Source organism: Bombus bifarius, unplaced genomic scaffold (assembly GCF_011952205.1).
Source record: "Bombus bifarius isolate JDL3187 unplaced genomic scaffold, Bbif_JDL3187 scf7180000009125, whole genome shotgun sequence".
Lineage (NCBI taxonomy): Eukaryota > Metazoa > Arthropoda > Insecta > Hymenoptera > Apidae > Bombus > Bombus bifarius.
The window spans coordinates 7,786,150-7,803,271 of record NW_022884914.1 but is presented as its reverse complement, the minus strand read 5'-3'; the positions used below and the strand labels follow the sequence as shown (position 1 = coordinate 7,803,271).

General features: G+C 29.8%; 4 protein-coding genes across 7 annotated transcripts; 2 read left to right on the top strand and 2 right to left on the bottom strand.

The window, feature by feature from the left end:
• The first annotated feature begins 95 nt into the window (after positions 1 to 95).
• LOC117213800 (transmembrane protein 131) lies at positions 96 to 10,359 on the top strand. 2 transcript variants are annotated; one of them, XM_033459462.1, is made up of 23 exons: positions 96 to 487; positions 1,245 to 1,309; positions 1,572 to 1,600; positions 2,070 to 2,153; positions 2,225 to 2,348; positions 2,510 to 2,623; positions 2,706 to 2,828; positions 2,972 to 3,135; positions 3,202 to 3,388; positions 3,464 to 3,572; positions 3,633 to 3,892; positions 3,969 to 4,385; positions 4,471 to 4,659; positions 4,763 to 4,991; positions 5,087 to 5,468; positions 6,140 to 6,355; positions 6,429 to 6,568; positions 6,728 to 7,977; positions 8,076 to 8,400; positions 8,480 to 8,907; positions 8,986 to 9,193; positions 9,291 to 9,472; positions 9,544 to 10,359. In XM_033459462.1, exons 1-23 carry the CDS (start codon positions 394 to 396, stop codon positions 9,631 to 9,633), a joined length of 5,409 nt encoding a protein of 1,802 aa, XP_033315353.1. In that variant the 5' UTR covers positions 96 to 393; the 3' UTR covers positions 9,634 to 10,359. The 2 variants fall into 2 exon arrangements, with proteins under 2 accessions (XP_033315353.1, XP_033315352.1); XM_033459461.1 differs by having other exon boundaries at positions 97 to 487; positions 8,477 to 8,907.
• A 275-nt stretch (positions 10,360 to 10,634) lies between these two features.
• LOC117213804 (cilia- and flagella-associated protein 97-like) lies at positions 10,635 to 11,869 on the bottom strand. The gene is made up of 2 exons (XM_033459468.1): positions 10,849 to 11,869; positions 10,635 to 10,776 (listed from the first exon to the last, which is right to left on the bottom strand). The coding sequence occupies exons 1-2, from the start codon at positions 11,536 to 11,538 to the stop codon at positions 10,693 to 10,695; spliced, it is 774 nt and encodes a 257-aa protein (XP_033315359.1). The 5' UTR covers positions 11,539 to 11,869; the 3' UTR covers positions 10,635 to 10,692.
• A 232-nt stretch (positions 11,870 to 12,101) lies between these two features.
• LOC117213803 (THO complex subunit 3) lies at positions 12,102 to 13,829 on the bottom strand. The gene is made up of 3 exons (XM_033459467.1): positions 13,711 to 13,829; positions 13,166 to 13,326; positions 12,102 to 12,933 (listed from the first exon to the last, which is right to left on the bottom strand). Exons 1-3 carry the CDS (start codon positions 13,754 to 13,756, stop codon positions 12,151 to 12,153), a joined length of 990 nt encoding a protein of 329 aa, XP_033315358.1. The 5' UTR covers positions 13,757 to 13,829; the 3' UTR covers positions 12,102 to 12,150.
• A 27-nt stretch (positions 13,830 to 13,856) lies between these two features.
• LOC117213802 (protein ABHD18) lies at positions 13,857 to 17,002 on the top strand. Of its 3 annotated transcripts, none has more exons than XM_033459464.1 (9): positions 13,857 to 14,346; positions 14,650 to 14,734; positions 14,804 to 14,986; positions 15,066 to 15,178; positions 15,276 to 15,414; positions 15,523 to 15,720; positions 15,799 to 16,075; positions 16,423 to 16,780; positions 16,908 to 17,002. In XM_033459464.1, the coding sequence occupies exons 1-9, from the start codon at positions 14,255 to 14,257 to the stop codon at positions 16,966 to 16,968; spliced, it is 1,506 nt and encodes a 501-aa protein (XP_033315355.1). In that variant the 5' UTR covers positions 13,857 to 14,254; the 3' UTR covers positions 16,969 to 17,002. The 3 variants fall into 3 exon arrangements, with proteins under 3 accessions (XP_033315355.1, XP_033315357.1, XP_033315356.1); XM_033459466.1 differs by having other exon boundaries at positions 13,858 to 14,346; positions 16,513 to 16,780; XM_033459465.1 differs by having other exon boundaries at positions 13,858 to 14,346; positions 16,495 to 16,780.
• Positions 17,003 to 17,122: the final 120 nt, after the last annotated feature.

Here is a 17,122-nt window from a genome sequence, read left to right as displayed (position 1 = left end):
TATTTTGAAATAAAATGAAAAACCACAACTTTTAATTACAAACTTGCAAGTCTTTACCCGCCTATAAATTATAAGTGATGAATCAAATGACGTGATTGTTTGATTACTTTGAGAACTTGAACTATTTACAGAAAAACGAAATAATCGAGAAATTAACATATCAGAGATTAATATATGAATGATACATTGATATAACAATAAGATATAGAGATAATACATATATAATCCATCTTCGTCAGATTGGTTGTATGAAATTTATCTGTGGAAAGGTTTCAAATCGGACGGAAGTAGAATCGATACTCCAGAATTCGATAGTGGCAAAAGTATGGCCGAAAGCGGATTTTCATTTCTGCTAAAGACAAAACAGCAAACAACACAGTGAAAACTATTATTATGACTGAGTTAAAAGTACTTTATTGTATCTTCTTGTTAACGTTTTTCGAGTTGACGTCACAAATTCGACCGTCCTTACATGGGCACAATAATGGTAAATGTATATTTATACTATTTTAATTATCTTCATTTCGCCACAATAATATACATCTTAAATAACGTTTCTGTACTGTTATTTGACATATGATCAGACATTGTTTACTTGAAATATAATTTTATGTTAATACAAAATCCTATGTGCTTGTTAAAAGTCAATAAATTCTTATTTTTCTAAGAAAATTTAAAGATCTGTACTTACTTGCTTGTTAACAAAGATACTTCATGGTATGTTTATTGATAGTTTCCTTTTTTATGTCGTTGAATTATAAATTAATTCATGTATTCGCACAAATACAAGGTTTTCTTTATTATTTTGTAGTTATCATTATATTGTGAGCATACTGTCAATTATAATGACAGAGATTTACAATGTTTGTAGTATTATACTGTGGCAGATAAAATGTTGATATATTATGTTTTAGGAGATAAGTAAGGAATTGTTAGTGACAATTTTATGTCATACATGTGCATAGAAACTTCATGAATGTAAAAGTATAATATGACATACATAAAATTTTATGTTAATGACATTAATGAATGACAATATTTACCAATTAATAACTGTTTTCTAATGATGAATCTGATTATTATTATATCAAATCTCTCTAAATGATTAATATATTTCTGAAGTAATATTTTATAACTTATGATGCTTTTATATTGTTTATATTTCATAATTTTTGTTACAAATAATCTGTATAAAAAATTGATAATTTATTTAAGATTTTTATCTAATAAGAAATGTTTCATAGCCTTCGTACAGGATGACAATGATGTTCAATACCTTTTGGACAACATACCTATGTCTATGCATAAGGTTAGTTGCATTTCTTTTCTTATCTAAATTGTCTTATCTTATATTAGATTCCATTAGATTACATTAGATTAGAGAAGAAAACCAAAATTTTTGCATTAAATAGATAGTTTCAAATAAACAAATTTTTAAATATAAAGTTGACTGCAATGAGTATTTTTCTCCAAATATTTTAATGAAATTTTTTTATTTTTTAAAAATATATATTAACATTCTAAAACAAATGTTATATGATTCTATATGATGTTAAATTTTTATTTTATAGGATTTTACTAATACAGTACAGGGGGCTGGGTAAGCATAATACTCATTAAAATAATGGTGAGTGAAAGTAGGAAAGGTTTTCATTATAAATTTCCTTCTTCAGTTTCAAAATGTTTATGTACAGTACTATAATTTTACATCAATCTCTTTTTTATTTCATGCAAGGCTAAAAATTGAAAAGATATGAGATAGATATTTAGGATTTTTAATTAATTAATTGTCTTAATATGATAGCACAAAAACAATATAATAGTTTAAAATGTAAAAAGATACGTTATTAAATACAATGATTTTAATTATTTAGTAAAATATTTTAATTGTTTTATTACAATAATATATTTAAATAACAGCTTTTTTTTAAATTCTAAACACTTCTTTACTAACTGTGATTACTTCAAACTAATTTTTCTCATACCTTTCCTATTTTCAATTTCCACTATTACAAATACGTTTGAAAATTATTATTAGATATATTAAAATTTTCAAACTGATTTTTAAGGGATACGACATCAGACGAAGATAAAACACAAGATTCATTATCTTATGTTTATTTCAAACCACATGTTTTGGACTTTAAAGAGAGGTATATAAATTTTGGCTGTGTCACATTAATATAGGTGAATATACATACAATGAAGATGTTTTTGTTTCTAGACAACTTGGTATACCTCACCAAGAAACTGTGATCTTGTTTAATAAAGATCACAACAAAACAATCCACCTTTTATCAATTTCTGGAAATACGCGTCATTTCCATTCATCATTCTTTCGAAACAAAGTAAGTTTTTCAGGGTGTAAGATTTTATGTCTATTTTTCAAGAGACAAAAGAAATGAAAATATCTAAAAGAAATAAAAGATTGATAAATTAATCTTAAAATAATATAAAACAATGTAAGTAAAATACAATAAGTTTCATCATCACAATTTAAACTGTATAGGTAATTCCACCATTGGGGAATACAACATTCGATGTTATCTTTCTTGGCCGAGAAGAAGGTGATATTGATATACACCTTTTCATACATACCGCAGATGGAACTGTGAAATATCAAGTAATCACAAACTATTGTATTTATAATTGTAAATTCTACATATATTTTTCTTTATTAAAAATATAATCTTATCTCCACATAGGTGAAGGGAATAAGTGTCAGTAGTCCATATCGACTCAGACCTGTAGTGGGTGTTAAATTACCTTTAAATGCAACATTTACTCCACTTATATACATGCACAATCCACACTCAGAAGCTTTACAAGTATGGATTTGTTTATATATTTTTTAAATTATTATATAATATTAAGTTATATATTATATAATATATAAGTATAAATTATTTTAAAAATTATTTACTTTTTATTTTATTTAATAATTATCTGTATTTTATATTTTATGAATAAGGTATTAGAGGTATATAGTAGTGGTGGAGAATTTCAACTAGAATTACCATCAGGAGAAGCAGAAGGTTCACGTGAACTATGGGAAATTCCACCATATCAGACAAAGCCTATCATAAGATTACATTTTAATGCTTACACAGAAAAAAATCATACTGCATACATTAGGTTTGTGTCACAAATGTTATCTTTAATTATTCTAGATTTAATTATTGATATTTGTCTTAATTACAGACTTAAAGTAAACAATACTTCAGAAGTGCTTATTGTAACAGTTGAAGTCGAAGTTAAAAGTGGGGCTGGTCTTCATTGGGGTGGAAGTTCTGGAGTAATTAACTTAGGCATGGGCGGCTCATTGCAACCTCCCATCCAATACCCTATTGCTTTGAAAAATTCGGCAAAAAAGCCAATAAAAGTTATGGTAAATAATTTTTTTAATATAATTTATGAAGTATTTGGATCATTATAAACAAAAGAATTTTTATATATTTTACAGAATATAATTAGTACGCCAGTTTCTAAAGCATTAAAACTTCATTTCGAGCAGGCGGTAATTCCTGGAGATACCGATATACCGATTGCCATAGGAGCATTAATTTATGACTGTACGTAATTTCGCAATATATATAATATATCATATAATAATATATACTATTTTATTTTAGGGAAGACTGGTTTAGAATTACAACATTTTAAGGGGAAATTAGTGATAAAAGCCATAGGTCCTGGTGGTTCTAGTCAAAAACTAACAATTCCATGGGTAGCACAAGCTCTACAGGGTGGACTAGAAGTAAACGCATCAATTACGCATTATTGTTCTCTCCAATCTAATCAAACACGAAATTTTAGCGTTGTTAATAAGTTTAAATTACCATTAGCTATTACAAATGTCACAATGTCATCGCATGTAAAGACACTTTTTACAGTAAGTTACAATGATAATACAAAACTCCAAGAAAAAATTTAATTAGAAATTAAAATATATATCTTTCATTTTACAGATAAAAAATTTTATTCCAAGAGTAATAAAACCAGAACAGAAAGTTAATATATTTTCTTTACAACTCGCAAAAGATAGGAAAACTGATAATGTGAAGATGGAATCGTCAATTTTAATTCATTCAAACGTTTCTGTAACTGAAGTTCCATTGCTAAGTTATGATGGAAAAGTAAGGAAAATTGTTCCTGAAGAAAGAGAAAGTGACGAAGGCACGATGAATTTTGGCACAGTAGGAAGTGGAACTGAAAATGAGGCTATTTTTGCTTTGGAGAATCAAAATCCAATTAATATAGATTTACATGGTTGGGGTGTTAATATGCCTGGTGCAGTATTGGAACTTATGGGTTGTCAAAAAGGTCCTGCTGATTTATTGGATAAAGAACTTCGTAATATAACTGTATGCAGTCACACGGGTAATGTAAGTAATAATTCTATTATAACAAATATTTATTACAATACAATAATCATAAAAACATTAATAAAACATTATTACTTAATTTTAGCAATACATAAAACCTGGTCACTTAGCTATTTTTAAAATCAAAGTTAAAACTCCAATGGTTGAGGAAGATACAATTGTGGGTGATGTATTCGTTAGGACAACTTATGAAAGATTTATTTTACCAGTTTACATGCGAGTTGCATATGGAAGAATTTCTTTGAAAAAACTTATTTTTACAGATTGTTTCCCTGTAAGTGATTAGAATATTGTACCAAATTATTGGTGGATTTATCTGAATTTTTTGAATTTTTAATAAACCTTTTTTAATAATTTCTATTGTAATAATTTTGCAGGGGTCAATTTGCGTACAGCAAGTAAAGGTATATTCAACATTTGTTAAGCCTATGCAAGTAACTCGAATCGCACCAGTAAATAAAGATAACAGAATAAAATACATACCTTTAGAAGAAGCATCAATGCCTGTTATAACGAAAGGAGAAAATTACATTGGTTCAGTAAGAATTGAACCATCAGTGGCTTGTAAGCATCATTGTTATTTAGGCTTATCATTGGACAGCAATGGTCAGTTATCTTATTATACACACTGTAATTTAAATGATGTTTATATATGTACATGTGCTTATATTATTAAACTCATACTTTTTATCTTGTTACAGCTGGTAAACAGTGGTTAAACACCTTGGCCCTACCTTCACATACAAGAGACTCTGATTTAAATTTATTAAATACCAGATATACACGATTTCTTAATTCAACAGGCGGTCGTTCTTGGGACAATATTACGATGCGTTTAGATACAACAGAAGTTCGCGGGCACAAATTTTATTTAAATATAAAACCACATTGGCCCAGTTTACTAACTGGTTTCGGTAATAGTAAAAATAAAGTCGCTTTGGTGTTTCCTTTGACGCAAATTGGAAATACATCCTATAGCACGATCAAAGTGTACAATCCAAGTATCACTCCTTTAATAATACAATTAGTTATGGATTGGAATTATCCACAAGGAACAAGACTTTATCATTCGTTACCTGCTAAGTATGTATTTTTTGAATAAATAAACAAATATATATACAGGGTGAAACTCATAACTTTTAGGATAGTACTTTCCAAATGATGAAAAAAGTCCTAATTAAACATGGGTCAAAAAATGAATATTTTCAAAGTTATAAACAACTTTATTTCGATTAAAGCGACAAACTTGCTTCGGGAGCTATCGTACCATATTCAAACAGTGGATTACATTATCATTTCTTCTTTTTCTGATTACAGAAAGCTTTCTAGATATCCGCCTTCCATTTTCACACATGCTTGACATATTTGTATTAAATTGCGTACTTTTTAAAAAATTCTTGGACGTGTTCTAACTATTTGACTAGCATTTTATATTTTCTGACGTAATTCGTCTATGTCATTAATTGTTGAAGAGTACACTATACTTTTAAGAAATCTTCACATTATTTCCTTATGATATGATAGCTTCTGAAGCGAGAAGGTCAGTCGCCTTAACTGAAACAACAAATTGTTTTTAACTTTGGAACTGTTAATTTTTCGACCCATGTTTATTAGGACATTTTTTCATTGTTTGACAAATACTATCTACCCTAAAAGTTATAAACTCTTTTTTTGTTTCACCCTATATAAAGTGTTGTCCATACAAAAATTATAACAAAAACATGTAATATGAATGAATATATTTTTATGTATAGGTTTAAATTTACATGTGTAGAATGTGGATCTACAATTGCAGAAGAATTCAAGTTAGAAGAAAGTATAATAGATAGAGAAATGTTCGAGAAAGAATGGGACATTACAGTAGCATCACAATCTATTCCTTTGTATTTAAAACCTTCGGAGTCGAGAACTGTACAAGTATCATATACACCTTTCTCACCATCTTTATCATCTGCACTTTTATATATTAGGTAAATTTCATCACCAAATTCGTCAAAATAAAGAAATGAGTAATAAATCTTCCTTCATTTTCAATAATTGTAGGAATAACATGACTATTTTGGAAGTATTGCGTGTGATGGGTCAAGGAGCAAATGCGCAGTTTAGATTTGGAAATCGAAAGCCAGGTTCTACTACGCCTTTACTATTCGAACTTGCGGAAAAACATCTTAAAGATTGTGAACGTATGTACGTTTCTCTACCCTCGTTCTACCCTTCAAGCATAATGAAAAAATGGAATTATTTTACAAAAAATTACTATCTATTTAATAATTACAAATTAACATGAACTAATACATAAAAAAAAACAACTTAATATATCTTGTTCTTTTTCTGAATAATAGGAGAACGATTTAAACGAAATCCGGTTCCAAATCTGACGGTAAAGAGATCCTTTATGGCAAGGAATACAGGAGAACTTCCTATAGAAGTCTACGATTTTTATATTAACGGTTTACGATGCGAAGGGTATGGTTTCAAGGTATTGAACTGCATGCCGTTCAAATTGAACCCAAATGCCACAAAAAAGGTGGAAATAGCATTTACGCCAGACTTCACCTTGTCACGAATCGAAAGGAAGCTCCTGATATCTACAAGTTTGGGTTCTGATAGTGATATCGAGAACGGTATGGTGATACTTAATTTACTCGCTACTCTTCCTCCGCATTCTTTGGAAGCTTGCACAGCGGCACTTGCGAGACCGTCATGGGAATACACTGTGCAATGGGCAGCTATAAGTCTTTCGTCGATATTATTAATATGTGTTCTCGCTATTTCATTTCTTGAAGCGGATCGAATATTACGGGGAGCTTTAGCTAACTTCTCGAGAGAAAGTTCAGTTCAACCACCTCTAGATTTAAGGTTATTATCGCACATGCCTGTACATACAACGCAAGATTCGACTTCTTTGAAAGAGAAATTAATAAACGAGGAAAAACAGAAAATGGCAAAAAAAGAAGAAACGTATCCAGATTGGGCACTGATGAACGTGAAAAAGTATAAGGACAAAGATAACATGCAAAAAGGACTGAAAATTCCTGACTGGTCTGCGGATGAGGAACGCAGATTTAAGCTAGACACCGAATCAAAAGACATGTTGACATTTAAACGGTGCGAAGAATCGAATTTAGATAACAGTAACGTTATAAGCAATATTACGCTTGGTGTCAAGAAAAGGAATAATAAAAAGCAAAACAATGCACAGGAAGTTCAAATGGATAATTCTGTGGCAGAGAACGCATTTTCTGATATCCAGGGAACTCAAGAAAAGAAATACCCTATAAATACGCTTACAAAGACAAGTCCTGTAACGAATAGGAAAGGGAAGTCTAATCAAACAACAAATGTTAAGACGGAAACGAAGCTGGTCGATCATGAAGTTCAAGTTGACACAACGGGACTTCTTAATAATACTCGAACTAACAAGCTAGATAGTAAAAGAAAACAAACTGCAGTTGGAAATAGCAATAACAATCACGTATCCTTTAAAAAATTTGAGCCGAATAGTAATCAACGGAACATTCATCTTTCGGAGGAAGAAACGTCGTCTACAACAACAGAGAGTTCTGTTCAAGATGATCCACCGCTTTGTAAGGTGAGAAACCTGGTCAAACTGTATGTACATCAAATTACTACTTCTATTCATTTTACAAATTATAAAATAAATTTTACAATAAATATTATTTGTTACAGAATTTCGATCAACCTTGTGGAAAATCCGATAAGTTGCAAAGGAAACCTGCAACTAAAAAGACTAAACCTCAATCAATTGTTTCTGTGCCATGCGTAGATTATAGAGATAATTACGAAGGTGACTGTGACGACGATGAATATGATAAAGAAAGACACAATAATCCAAACAGATGGAAAACGAATACAAGATCTACTATGAAACACCATATTCATACAACCCGTACTGTTGAGTCATCCTTCAAGTTACCACGACAGAATAAAAATCCTCCTAGAAAGGATAAGGGATCCCAGAAACGTCGAGTCATCGATAAAGGACATATAAAAGGTATATAAAATCTCCAAATCTCTTAATCTAATTTTGTTAATTATTGACCATTAATTATTAATTATTTTTATTATAGTAGCAACATTAAATGGAAGTACTAACCAAAGAGAAGATGTAACACGTGCATTGGGAGCTGTTTCCGCTCCGTTACCTCCGCCACCATCATATTGGGGTGAAAATCGAGCTAGGTTTAGTGACGTCGTAGCACGAAATCAAGAGAGTATTTCGTCGTTTTCGGGCTTAAATAAGTTGCACAAAACTCAAACGACCACGCATAACATGTCAATGGTTTTCAATAACGACACCAAAGATGTAGATTATACTAAACAACAATCAAGTCAAGAATTAATACATAGTACGAAGGAATACAGAATGGTATCGAAATCTCCGTCTTTCTGCATTCAATCTGTTGAGAAAGAGAAGCCACTTAGTCAAGATTCTTTGAAAATGCAGAATAATTCGCAACATTCAAATAGTTATTTCATAAATGCCTTCACAGAACCACTGGTAAGTTAAAAAATAATTTAATTTATGACTGTGTGATACTAATATTTTTACAATCACAATTCGATTGGAACTTTTCAGTTTGAACGTGAATTGGTTCCATACGACGATCTTCCAGAAACCGATGAACCATTAATGGAATTAGAGAGTCCTGAGGAAGATACACGATGTCAGTTATGGGAAGATAATAATCCTATGCTTAAATTATTGTCTGATAGTACAACTGGATTTCAGTTGGATTCACCAAAATCCTCAGAGAAACCTCCAATGTTAATGGATACATTAAAGGGTAAAAAATCTTTTTATTACATAGTATATAGCAACTAAATATGACCATATTTTTTTTATTTTAAAATAATCAAAATATTATGAACTTGAATTTACAGATAACTGGGTAACAGTTGAATCAAATTGGGAACCTTTATATACTAGAACAGCAGTAGGAGAAGAAAGAAGTGGTGTTTGGGGAATAAATACAGGAGGTGTATGGGCTGCAAGTCCATGGGGTGCAGCTGCACCATCTCTAGTTTCACAATTATCTTCATTACAAACAGAATCGGATACACAAGTAAGAGAATAATTTTTTACTCATATATTTATCTCGATTCTATATACAAAACTTTTTCAATATTATTTTAGGAAAGATCGGATTTCGATCCATTTCGTTCGCTCAGTACAATATGGACACCATCATCCTCAGAGTCTTGGAAGAAAAAGCACGAAGACTAATCTCGTTTCCAAAAATTTTCAATATTGTATCTTGTGATATCTAGACCTGGTTAAAGCAATTTTCTTTTCTAATATGGAAAGTAATAATGTATTTATTAGCAACACCTTTCGTGATTGGTAACGCTTAAACCACAGGCTGATTTTGTTATTATTCGTGTTTCGTGCATTTGTGATATGTTGTTGAATAGTACCTCGTATAATAATACCGAATAATTTCGGGCAAAATTGTTTTGTACTTGTTAAATTTTTAACGTTATCATTTGTTGTCTTATGTTATTATTGGTACTTTAATATGGCACGTTGAAATTTCGAAAAATATCGAATCGAAATCACAAGCTTTTTCATTGTTTCGAATTAGAATGACCAACTAAAATCTGAATTGGAAGTAAAATTTTACAACAATCGAAGCATAAATCAATCAAAGAAATGAACATATAAAAATAAGAGAATTTCTAATTTATTGATTTTTGTTTTTTTGATTATTTGTTATTTTATACTTTCTACTCATACATGAAAAATTATTACAATACTCAAAGAATGTTGGTCTTGATGTTACGTAAAGAAAGGTAATAATTAAGTTATTTGGAACGAGTGTGAACTGTGATTTTTATAGTCTTGACTTGTAGAAATTTCTTCGGTAAGTTTTCAAAACATTTTACAAAGTTATGATGTATACAAAACAAAATAAAAATGTGTACCTACTCTTCAAGACTGGTAAAAAAGTTACTGCGTTTTAATAATTTGAATCTTACTTTTATAAATAATTTGTTTTAAAGAAAGTGGCTTAAAATATTCAATTATTTATGAAAAGAATTATTAAAATCTGCTTAAAATAATTTAGTAAAATAAGTTTTATTACAAAACTGATAAAGTATATTTATGAAATTTGACATCTTTTCTTTATAATTTTAAAATATAAGTATTTAAAATTTTTTGTGGTGCAGAAAATAAACCACAGTTATAAGGTTTGTATTACAGATAGTTAATGTAAAATAAGACAATATCAGTCAAAAATTTTCTGTAATCTAAGACATATAAAAATTATTTTTTTCTTACAGATTATAAAATTGTCTGTCTACAACCAGGTTTTGTTGTATTGTTCATAACACGTGATTTAGTTTGTTGTATCCTTTGCAACAGTAACTGTAAATGTAAATATATTTCATTAATTTATCCTATAACTAATTACATTAAACATATTTACTTATTACATACTATATTTTCATTTTCTATTTTCTTCTGTAATTTCTTTCTATTTATTGCAGAGCTGCTTATGCGCGTTGATGGGACATTTTCATGAAGTATCTTCTCCTTTGGTCTTTGTTGTGCCATTATCTTTCTCAAAAGAATTTGATTCTCCCATTCGATCTTCCGAATTTCATCATCTGTAAAACTCATATTCCTCCTTCTGTTCCTTACCTGTTTGATGCCTATAGAATTATCTTCAGATATTGAACTTCTACAGGAAACTAAGTTTGTAATTTCATTGTTTTGTATTATATTTTCAGATCCTTCTTCTTTTTTACTTTTTCTATCTTTTTGATTACTTGTGCAATTAGTGATTTCAGGAGAATGATGGGACTCATTAAGCGATCTTGATGTGATGTTAGTTCCTTCAGATTCATCGCCAGACTCATCAGAACAGAACGAGTCATTGCTATAGATGGAATCTTCATCTATAGTGTCTTTTGCTAAATCTGCAGATTGTTCAATATCTTTGGGGGTCTTTGATTCTTGATCACAGGTATTTTCCTCGTCAGTTTCTTCTTCATCCACTTCATGAATACTGGGCACATGATTGAAACTATCTTTCATTTCAGAAAATTGTTCATGAATTATTGCATCTGTTAACGTTAATGTATACAGACACCTACAATCAGCCTGACTCTCTTCTAAGCATGACATGGGAATGTATAATCAATAAAAAGATTCAATAATAAAAGATTGAACTAATAATAGTATAAAATAGATTCACTGATATTTTCAGGTTAAGAAAGAATTATAACATATATGAGTTTTAGTAACTATGGCAGCAAAATAGCAAAACAATAGAATATTGAAAATCTTCATCAATTGAATGTTTCAAACACTATATACAGGGAGGCAAAACTAAAAGGGATCAATTAGTACAGTGTTCATATCCAAAATAGAGCACTCTACACTAATTACATGTAATTAATTAATTATCTAGGAAATCGGCATAATAGTATACAGAGAAAGAGTTACAGTTTTAATTTAATTTAATTCCTAAACAGGTCAAGGATTTGCTTTGTAGACTGAGAAATTGAATTTTTTAATTACGTCATAAAGAGATTAGTTCCATCTTTCCACTGCTAAGTGGTTATAGCATTTTAATGTTCATAGATTAAACTTTTTTTGAACCAATATACAATTATGATAATCTGAAGTATTTAAAAGTATGTATTTAAAAAATTGTTAGGACAGGTACGAAAATCAAGTTAAATCATTTTTTTTACACAATAATATATTTTTATATAAAAGTTTAAAAATATTGTTTTAGTCATTGGCAAATCCAAATACTTTCAAACTGCCAGCATCACGTTTTCTGTCATAAGTATCTTTGTCATCACATGCATATGCTAACAAATATTGTTTTGGATGCCATGCTACTGTAAAGGTTGCTGCCTCTACTGGTATATCTGCAATCTTCTCTCCAGTTTCAACTTCACCTATATCTATCACAAGATCCTCAGATGCTGCAGCCAATAATTGTCCATCATAAGAAAATGATATGGTTCTCACTGGCCATTCTAATCTTGAAAATGTTCTTAAACAACACAGTTCATCTGCATCCCATAAAGAAACTAATGCATCTGCTGAACCAGTTGCAAAATACCTTCCAGTAGGATCAAATTCTATACAAATACATGTCCCTGGATGTGCTTTGATTACATGTAACAGTTCTAAATCTGGATAGCTAAGTATATGAACACAGCCTTGGCCATTAGTTAGATAAAACGTATCAGAATCCTTATTCCATGAAATTTCATTCACTTCAAAGTTAAATTGTTCTTCCGCACGAATTTTCATCACCCGTGCATCAATAAAAGTCACTAAATCTTCTTTATTTCCTACTGCTATTGTATTACCATCAGGTGACCATGATATATTAATATTTTCACCCCTTGTACTGATGTTTGCTGTGCATTTTTGAGTCCTCGTATCCCATATACGAACTGTCTTGTCTCCACTCGCAGTAGATAATAATTCAGGGTAAAAGGCATGCCAGCACAATTGATCCACACTACCACCATGCCCTCTGAAAGTTGTTTCTTGTTTCTACAATGAATTATATTAATAGATTGAAATTGGTCGAACTGGTTTTTAGAACCACAACCTCAAATAATAAAATCATCAAAAAGATTATTTTATATTAATCGTAATTTCATAAAACTGCAACTAACTAATAATAAACATTAGATAACAAGTAAAATTAAAAATTAAGTGTTAAATAAAGAAATCACAACACAAAAGAGAAACGAAAATTGATATTGAGGTTATATTAACTTACTAAACGATCTGGACAAAGGGAGAAAATGCAAACAGATTTATCAAAAGATCCGGAAGCTAACAGTTTCCCATCGCAACTCCATCCTACGCTATGTACTTTAGCAGAATGACTTTGTTGTTCTCTAATTTTGTTGTGTGATTTGAAGTAACTGATCAGCTCATCTACACGAGAAGCGGACATTGTTATTTTCATTAATGTTAGCTTAGCTAACTTTGTTTATTTACAACCGTCTAACTATTCCTTTTTCGATAAAATATAATTAAGTAAGAAACAAGTGACATGCAAATATTTACATAATTCTTGATTAATTATTAAAGTAATTATTTACATGTTACACGTTTCATTTTAATCACAAATGAATTATGAGCAAGACCTCATATCCAATGCATTTTTGTGTCGCATAATTTGACAATTTACAAACTTCCTTAATATTTTCAAATTATTTACAATATTACTATCTTAATACACAACAAACATTTATAGGAATGGTTAGAAATTCAATAATGTGTTATATATATAGTGTTACAAAATAATATTATTTGAACCATTTGATATTCCTTTAAAAAAATAAGTAATCAATAGATGGCGCATATTTATTAGCGAAATTAGATAGAAATCAGGAAAGTCTATCTAATTTTATTATTTGTGCTCCTTGGTTCGGAATTAACATTGTAAATACGTAACAAATCGAGAGGTAGCAGCCTCTTACCAATGGTTGATATTTAAGGAATTTGTCCGTCGAAATTGTAGTTGTATTTGTAGTGAGGTGAAGATGCGAGAAGCGGATGTTCATACGCGATATACTCGCAGAACGTCACCTGATTCGATCATTCCTATCGCCTGATTAGTATACGCGATAATCTGTTTATCGCGGCAAGTTTGCAGTCAGTCCAAGAACAATGTCGACATCGTTAACAGCATTTTGAAAATTGCGATATGAGAGTGTTTGCGCAAAATATCCGAATTATCTCAAATCACAAATCGAATAACAAATATCCGAATAAAATTAACACGTTTTTATCTCAAATAAATTTCTATCGTCATTAGGATAAAAAGCGTTTACAAATTTTTAGAAATTAATGATTCATAATGCCACGAAGTCGTTTGGATGCCGTTTATAGAAGTATTTTGCTAACTAAATTCTTTACGAAGGGCTGGGGTAGTCCTCACAATCTTAAAAGGTAAGAGTACTTTAATTTTTATCCTATTTAGAATAAGGTTGAACATTTGCACTGTGTTCTAGAATATTCTAAAGTATACATATACCAATAAAATGCTTATTATAACGTTAACTATTATTTTTTATTTTGTGAATAAGTAATATTTTAGTCTTGTTGGGAGAAAGATATGAATGTTTAATTTTTAAAAGGAAAATAAACAAAATTTTAAAAAATGATGGATTCTGAAATTTAAAGTAACATAAATGTATATGCAAAGTAACATATATGAGTTATAAAGTATTAATCATTAAATTTATATTTTAGGATTTTTGAATTTAGAAGACTCCTTGCCAACAGAGAAACATGTTATAAACTTATACCCCGTGACTATCCAGTTAACATAACTAAGGTATAATATAAATGTTTTCCTAAAAAGATATATGTATAATATCTGTAATTTATATATATATTTAATTAGGATGAAGAATGGTCAGATTGCCATATCATAGAAGGATGTTTTGAAAGTCCATTCAATAAACACCTCCCTGATATAATGCCTTATGAGACAATAACTGCACATTTCCAATTAGTACTACCACCAAAATGGCATTCCCATAAAGTAAAACCTATTTGTTTACATCTTGCTGGTACAGGAGATCATGTGAGTAGATTATTTTTTAAATAAATTATAGTATTACTTTTCATTTTAAATATAAAACTTACTGAAAACATAATATCAGTTCTTTTGGAGGAGAAGAAATCTAATTGCCAAACCACTACTAAAAGAATCAGGAATTGCATCTTTGTTATTGGAAAATCCATTTTATGGTTCAAGGAAACCACAGAATCAAATGTAAGAACTTATATTCCAAAGGTTTGTAACATTAAAAACATATTGTATTCCAGAACAAATACACATTTATTTATTAATATGGATTTGATTTTTGTAGACGATCTTGTTTACATAATGTATGTGACATCTTTATCATGGGAGGGTGTTTAATAATGGAATCAATTGTTTTACTAAATTGGTGCGAGCAACAAGGTTTTGGACCTTTAGGATTGACAGGCTTATCAATGGGTGGTCATGTTTGTATTCTTTAATTTCATTTTAAATCTAAAGGTTCAGTAATATTGATAAATTAAATTATTTATAGTAAACATCAACAATGTATATTGATTTTTTGATTTGTTTAGATGGCTTCATTAGCAGCGACTAACTGGCCAAAACCAATTCCATTAATCCCTTGCCTTTCATGGTCAACAGCATCACCAGTATTTACTCAAGGTGTAATGAGCGCTTCGATTAATTGGACGCTTTTAGAAAACCAATATTTTGAAAATGAACAATATCAAAATGATCTTGCCAAAATGGTGAAAGTTATTGGTAAAGAAGTAAGTGGATAATTATCTCAAACGAGACATAGATTTTTATACACAATTGCAAGAAAAAAATATTTCGTTTATTTCTAGGATGCGTTTTTAGCTGGCCAACATTTTGCACAGCATTATCCTTCGAGTATGAAAAGAGTTAATGAATTAAATCATATGTCTGACAATACTACCGAAGATGTACATACTACAACTGCCTCTGAAACTGTGATTAATAATAAAGTACATAACGACTGTGATTCGCAAAACCAAGACAATACTCTGAAGAATCAAGTTGCTGAGGAAAAAGCAGCAAGGATATTTCCTTTAAACATTTTATCAAACAAATTTGGATTTAAAGATTTAAATACACTTAAAGGTAATCTACCATAAGGTAATTTAATACTTTGTATGTATATTTATAACATATTATCATTATCAACAATGATAAATTTATTCTTTCCCTTTTTTTTTTAACAAAATATTTCTATGGTTTAAATGTAGGTATCGAAAAACATAAAATTCTTCAAAAATTAATTTATGTATTTGGTCTCCCATAATTTAATAATTCTAAATGGTAACGAATTTCGTTGTTCTCATACATTTAGAATAATTCAAAGAAACGTTAACCACAACATTTACAAATGTGTAATGTGATAATAGATAACAACCTACTAATAGATATTTACATTGCTAATATATTTATATTGTTTCTATATTCCTCAGTGTTAAATGCTAAATTTACAAAAGCATGGTTTGGTACAAGCACGTTTATAGCACGTTTTGCTTTGGCAATAGGTATTTGTTTGTTACCAGTTCCAAGACATCCGTTATTTTCGGATTGTAAATGGCGCGAACGAGAAGCATTGCAATTTATGTGCGGAATAATGGACGAATGTACGCATTTAAAAAATTTTGAAGTGCCTGTTGATACTGAGCTGATTATTGCTGTCTGTGCAAGGAACGATGCGTACGTCCCACGTGATAATTGTATGAGCTTGGATAAAATCTGGCCAGGAGCTGAAATTCGGTACATAGATGCTGGACATGTATCTGCCTATCTTCTTCATCAGAAAGTATTTAGGTATGCAATTGTATGTCATATGCAGGAAAATATAAATATACATATATTTGGCAATAAGTACTATATTTCTTAACTACAATCTAAAGTTACTCTTTTGGTTTGTATTTAATTCGTTTACTATTTGCAGGTCTACTATAGTAGAAGCGTTTGAGCGATCAATGAAAAAATATCCTATGCAAGTCAGCTGATATCTACATACGCAATTTCAGCAGATGTCTAATGTCTTGTCTAAAATTTAGATAACTTTAAAGATAGCCTGAGCAAGTGGTTACTTTTGAAATGGAATTTTGTGTGATTATTCATGATATTATTAAGAAGCATTATATTTAAATCATTTTTTAG

What these genes read in the sequence shown, in the direction of transcription:
- LOC117213804 (XM_033459468.1), bottom strand. Translation starts at nt 11,538, where the DNA reads ATGTCATGCTTAGAAGAGAGTCAGGCTGATTGTAGGTGTCTGTATACA. An exon ending in AAATAGAAAATGAAAATATA is followed by an intron (nt 10,777 to 10,848) that starts GTATGTAATAAG and finishes TTACATTTACAG; the next exon opens with TTACTGTTGCAAAGGATACA.
- LOC117213803 (XM_033459467.1), bottom strand. Translation starts at nt 13,756, where the DNA reads ATGCGCCATCTATTGATTACTTATTTTTTTAAAGGAATATCAAATG. An exon ending in TTTTAAAGGAATATCAAATG is followed by an intron (nt 13,327 to 13,710) that starts GTTCAAATAATA and finishes CTTCTCGTGTAG; the next exon opens with ATGAGCTGATCAGTTACTTC. An exon ending in CCCTTTGTCCAGATCGTTTA is followed by an intron (nt 12,934 to 13,165) that starts GTAAGTTAATAT and finishes AATTCATTGTAG; the next exon opens with AAACAAGAAACAACTTTCAG.
- LOC117213802 (XM_033459464.1), top strand. Translation starts at nt 14,255, where the DNA reads ATGCCACGAAGTCGTTTGGATGCCGTTTATAGAAGTATTTTGCTAACT. An exon ending in ATCCAGTTAACATAACTAAG is followed by an intron (nt 14,735 to 14,803) that starts GTATAATATAAA and finishes ATATTTAATTAG; the next exon opens with GATGAAGAATGGTCAGATTG. An exon ending in CTTCATCAGAAAGTATTTAG is followed by an intron (nt 16,781 to 16,907) that starts GTATGCAATTGT and finishes TACTATTTGCAG; the next exon opens with GTCTACTATAGTAGAAGCGT.
- LOC117213800 (XM_033459461.1), top strand. Translation starts at nt 394, where the DNA reads ATGACTGAGTTAAAAGTACTTTATTGTATCTTCTTGTTAACGTTTTTC. An exon ending in GTTTTGGACTTTAAAGAGAG is followed by an intron (nt 2,154 to 2,224) that starts GTATATAAATTT and finishes TTTTGTTTCTAG; the next exon opens with ACAACTTGGTATACCTCACC. An exon ending in TCTGCACTTTTATATATTAG is followed by an intron (nt 6,356 to 6,428) that starts GTAAATTTCATC and finishes CAATAATTGTAG; the next exon opens with GAATAACATGACTATTTTGG.